At 42.7% G+C, this 5,742-nt stretch overlaps 1 protein-coding gene across 3 annotated transcripts in view; it reads left to right on the forward strand.

The window, feature by feature from the left end:
* Positions 1–5,742, forward strand: part of LOC107707544 (PHD and RING finger domain-containing protein 1) — a 29,603-nt gene that overhangs the window by 19,806 nt on the left and 4,055 nt on the right. For all 3 annotated transcript variants that reach the window (XM_016511607.1, XM_016511609.1, XM_016511608.1), the window contains exon 14: positions 1,967–4,927. In XM_016511607.1, the coding sequence (XP_016367093.1) occupies positions 1,967–4,927 (2,961 nt within the window). The remainder of the gene's footprint in view (positions 1–1,966; positions 4,928–5,742) is intronic.

Raw genomic sequence — 5,742 nt, forward strand, 5'->3', positions numbered from 1 at the left:
ACATGGACTGTTTTGCCGATGTCCTTACTACGTTTCTGTCTGGACCATTTCAGTTGCGTTGCTGTCTATATGCAGGGTCTGAGAGCGCTCACATTTCTTCAGAAATATCTTAATTTGTGTTCCGAAGATGAACGAAGGTCTTACGGGTTTGGAACGACATGAGGGTGAGTAATTAATGACAGAATTTTCATTTTTGGGTGAACTAACCCTTTAACTCAGTACTTAGTTGAAGCACCTTTACAGCCTCAAGTTTTTTGGGGGGTACGATGCGACAAGCTTTGCTCATCAGCATTTGGCAATTATCTGTCATTCTTCTCCTCACCTCTTCACCTCTCAAGCTCTGTCAGGTTGGATGGGGGCAGATGCACATTTTCAGGTTTCTCCAGAAATATTTGATTGGGTTCAATCCCAGGCTGTGGTTGGGCCACTCAAGCACTTTCCTTCAAACATGATGCTTAGAATTGAGGTTCACCAAACCAGAGAATATCGTTTCTCAGTCTGAGGGTCCTTTGGGTGCTTTTTTGCCAATGCCAAGTGGGTTTTCATGTGTCTTCACTGAGGAGAGGATTGAGTTTGGCCGCACTGCCATAAAGCCCAGATCGGTGGATTGTTGCAGTGATGTTTGTTTTTCTGTAAGTTTCTCCCATCTGCACATATGATCATGGAGCTCAACTAGAGTGACCATCAGCTTCTTGGTCAATAGTATAACCAAGGCCGTTCTCCATCAATTGCTCAGTTTGGCTGGGCGACCAGCTCTAGGAAGAGTCCTAGTTGTTCCAAGCTTCTTCCATTATGGATAATGGAGGCTACATGCTTCTGTGAACCTTCAATGCAGCAGAATTTTTTCTGAACTCTTCCCCAGATCTGTGCCTTGACACAAGCCTGTTTCTGAGCTCTACAGGCAGTTTTTTTTTTTTTTTACCTCAGGGCTTGGTTGTTGCTCTGATATGCATTTTCAGCTGTTAGAACTTTTCTGAGAGGTGTGTGACTTTCCAAATCATACTCCTTCAAATAAATTTGCCACAGTTTAACTTCACTCGAAGTGTAGTAACATCTACAAGCGATATGAATGCTCCGGAGCTAAATTTCAAGTGTCTCATGAATACTTATGCAATGGAACCATTTCAGTTTTTTATTTCTAATAAATTTGCAAAATTGCTACAAACCTGTTTTGTGCTTTGTCAACACAAAACAGACCTTTGAGTATGGAGTGTAGACTGATGTGGGAAAAAAGTAATTTAAAGCAGTTTAACATAAAGCTACAACATAACAAAACGTGGAAAAAATGAAGGGGTATGAATACTTTCGCAAGGCATTGTATGTTTGTGTACTGTGTATATTTATTATGTATATATAAATACACATGCATGTATATAATTCAGAAAAATTTTATTTTTATATTAAATATATTTATTTATAATATAAATGATATGAATATAAATAGACGTAAATATTTTGAAAATATATACTGTATGTGTGTGTATTTATATTTACATAATAAATATACACAGTACACACACATATTATGCAAACAAAAACTTATTTTGGATGTGATTAATCGCGATTAATCATTTGACAGCACTAGTATTCCCATATTTATTTGCTTGTAATGAGTGTCAATCTATTTATCCCAAAACAAATCAATCTATTTATCAATCTATCAAGTCAATCTATTTATCCCAAAGCAAATAAACCTGGAAAGAGTATTGAACAAACATATAAATCCAAGACTAACAACTCTATAACCATAGAGTATATAACAGTCATGCACAATGTTCTCCATGTTTCACATTTGATCTGTAATGGATGCAGCATTAGTATTTTTTTTTATATTTGCAGTCACACACATAAGCTAAACCTTTGTGTTCTTTCTAAATGTGTCTGTTTTGATGGTTTTAGCAATAGAAACTTGATGTTGCATGTTTGTCATCCTTTCAAAAAGAAAATGTTTCTTTGTTCCTTTCAGTGTCTCTGTCCGTGCCAAGAAACACTACCCCTAGAGGTTCAAGCTCAGGGGAAACAGGAGACACTCCAATTTCAGAAGAAAGTCTCATTCAACCCTCTGGAGGAGCTAGTCCTTCTTTCAGCCCATTGAGGAGGTCCCCACCAGCACACAGTTCTCCTGGGTCCTCTTCCACACCACAGAATCCCACATCTCCACCCATACACTCCCCTCATCTTCCTCACTCTCACCCTTCTCCCTTGGGACATCCCCTATTGCATCCGGGAGCTCCTCATAGGCCTGTCACCCTAAACCCACCTAGACCTGGGAATAGTCACTTGAGCACTAATGGGATTAAAAGTCAACCCCTCTCAAGTATGCCAAATGGGCCTTCTAACTCTCCCCATCAAGACAAGGATGGTCCTGTCCGACAACCACCTATCAAAAAGCCCCCTCCTAAGCCTGTATGGGTGGATGTTTCTGTATTGCCAAGAATACCAAAAATTAAAAGGGACAGTACCTCCAGTGCAAATAGTAACAGTGGCAGCAGTAGCAGTACTTTGCCTGGGTCTTCAGCGAACAGCTTAGCAGGCAATACAGATAGGGAACGTACCGTTGACCAACAAGGTACAGGTGCGAGTCAGCAAAACAGGACGGTGGATGCTCAGAGGCAAAGAGCAGACAGAACTGGTGCTTCATCATCATTTTCTAGCTCTTTCACCTCTACTACATCATCTTTTAGTGCCTCTTCAAACTCACGCCCCTCCTCTTCTTCTGTCAGTTTCCGTATAAACGCTAGCGGAAACCCCTGGCAAGCTCGGCGACTTCCTGCATCAGGAGGGACTCTGCCTGGAGGTGATGAGGAATCAATAAAGAGGAATAATAAAAGTAAACAGATGCTGTTGTCTTTAAGAGCAAAAGCCAAAGAGGAGAAGAGTGAGGTCTATGATCCCTTTAACCCTACAGGGTCTGATTCCTCTGATAATGAACCAGAAAATGAGGGTCCTGATGTTGGCGTCCAAAATACTGGACCTCGGGTGCCAATTGGAGCCCGTCATCCAATCAAATCTGAGCCTCTGGATGTACACTCTGATACAGAGAGAGACTTGGAAATGTGTGAAGAAGTTAAAATGGAGCCAGAATCTTTGTGGGACAGACCGTGCAAAGAATCTCCACATCATTCAGACACAATGCATAGTCCATCTCCCTCAGGAGGTCCTGCTTTGGATTCAACTAGATGCAAAGCAGGCATGGATACTGGAAGTGGTGGAACTCCAGGAAGCCCTTTTCAGAAAACTGAAGAGCACTCCAGTTCAAGCTCGTCATGCAGTGAAAAAAATGTTGAGGTGAAGTCTGAACCTGAGACTAGACCTCCACCCATCAGGCCCCAATCAAAGTCACTAGAAGAGTCTCTAGCCAATCTACAACAAGCTTATAAAGGAAATGGGGTGTGTAAAGAGCTGCCTTCAGTCAGTGGTGCTTTTAATTCTTCTAAAACAGCTAAGGACAAGGAGGAAAGACCTCAGAAGTCCCAGTCCAAGGATAGGAAGCGGCCACCATCAAACTCGCAAAGCTTTTCATCTAAAGACTCCCATAAAAAGAAACACTCAAAGTTAAAAGAAAAGAGGTCACGCTCAAAGTCAAGGGATCAGCGGAGATCCCGTTCGAAAGAGAGGCAGCATTCCCACTCAAGATCGAAAGAGAGGCAACGTCCGCGATCAAGAGACCGGAGGTGTTCCTCGAGTTCCAGCAGTAGAGAAAGGAAGACGAGTGGAAGAAGAGCGAGTCGTGAGAGGAATGACAGCCGAGGGAGAGAAAGACATAGGAAGCGGTCTAAAGAAAGAAGGCACTCCCGATCTCATTCATTTTCTAGATCAAGATCCAGAGAAAGGAGGAGAACATCAAAGGATCAGGGTGAGACTAGGCTAAAGAGGCAGAAGTCAAGATCAACATCTAGGGAGCGTAAACGGCGGGAGGATCGATCCGAGATCTCTCGGCGTACAGAAAGGAGCTCCCATAAGTCTACAGAGCCCATGTCCACTGAATTACATGAGCCTGCTCTTAGTGCAAACAAGATTACAACGCCTGTGAAGACAGAGAGAGATGCGAGACCACATGAGTGTGAGACAACTGTTGCATTACCATCAGTTAAAGTTGAGATCACGGCTCATGGACTTGGGTCATCAAGACATGATGACCCATTCAGAACACTTCAAGAAAGCAAGGATGATGTTTCACTTGAGCTGCTTAAGCCTAATGAAATTAAACAGGAGGAACCTTGGCCCACTGGTTCTGTCAAGGAGTTGAAAGACATCAAAAAGGAGGAGGAAGTCTGTCTCAACTTGTGTGGAGAATTAGATGGCGTTAAAGAGATGGAGAAAGAAGAGGTGGCATCTTTAGACATCTTCAGCACAGAATCACCAAATGTTAATGAAATTAAATCAGGCAGTGCTGATTTAGAGAAGAGCCATGCTAGCTTACAGGATGAGATGAAAGGGCAAGAAATGGTTGTTGAGCCAAAAATGATAAAAATTGAAAAAATATGGCTTGATGAAGATGATTCACCAAGCTGCAGTGACAACCCTCTTGTCATCAATTTGGATATGGCTGACATAGATGCAGTGAACTGTAAAAAGGAACCCACTGAGTCTTATCATTCGCCACTTTTGGAGGAGGACATGGAGATGTCACCTCTTCAGCTGCCAGACCCGCCAATAAAACAAGAACCTATTGTTTCCTCCGATGAAGATATCAGTGTTGATTACTTAATTGATAATTTAGACTTCATTAAGAAGGAAATGAGTGAGAGCTCTGTGGCCGACTCAACAGAAGCTGTCGATCCAAAGTCTGCCATGCCAGAGGCTCCAGCAGAGAATAAACAAACTACTGAAACAGTTACACCTGGTGCAAAATCTAAATCGCAGGGAAAACGAGTTACCTGGAATTTGCAGGAACCAGCAGAACCCCAGTCTGAGAAATTAAGCAGTGAGTAAACATTTTTTCGCTGCAACTTCTTGACTTGACCCATTTAGTTTTGCTCCCTATTCACACCAAGTCTGAATTTTAGATGGTTTCAATAGTTGCATTACAGTTGTTCATTACAGACCAGGGGTGTCCAATCCTGCTCCTAGAGGACCCATGTCCTGCACAGTTCAGCTCCAACCAGATCCACACTTGCCTAGAAGTTTTTTGTGAATCTGAGGACCTTGATCAGCTTGTTCAGATTAGTTAAATTAGGGTTGTAGGACAGTGGCCCTCCAGGAACAGGATAGGACACCCTTAGTTAAGCTCCAGCTTAACCCAACACACTTGTCTGGGAAGTTTAGTCTCTGGACAAATTCAGCCTTCAAAATGAGACCCAGCATTTGATGTTTAATGCTGGTCAGGTGTGTTTAATTAAGGTCGGACCTGAACTCTGAAAGTCAGTGGCCCTTCAGGATTGGACACCCCTGGTCTGTAACAAACTCTGCAACTATTGAGATAATGACTAAGGGTGTGTTCATACTTGTAGTTCGGTTCGTTTGGTTCATTTGGTCCGGACCAAAAAGGAAAATGATACATTTGGTCCTGGTCCGCTTAGCGTTCACATTGGCATTTTTGACAGCGAACCTAAAGGCATAGTGATACGTTCACAACCTGATTGGTCGGCTTGAATGACGTATATATCCTGACGGAACTCACCGAACACCCCAAACAAAAGTTGCGTTAGACTTAAAGCGTCGCTGCGGGTGTATGATATCAAAGCATCCATTAACCGATCGGTCTGCTCAGCGCCGCTTTAAGTCGAACACACCTAATGC

The sequence above is a fragment of the Sinocyclocheilus rhinocerous genome, unplaced genomic scaffold (genome assembly GCF_001515625.1).
Source record: "Sinocyclocheilus rhinocerous isolate Xijiao unplaced genomic scaffold, SAMN03320098_v1.1 scaffold1376, whole genome shotgun sequence".
NCBI classification, from domain to species: Eukaryota; Metazoa; Chordata; class Actinopteri; order Cypriniformes; family Cyprinidae; genus Sinocyclocheilus; species Sinocyclocheilus rhinocerous.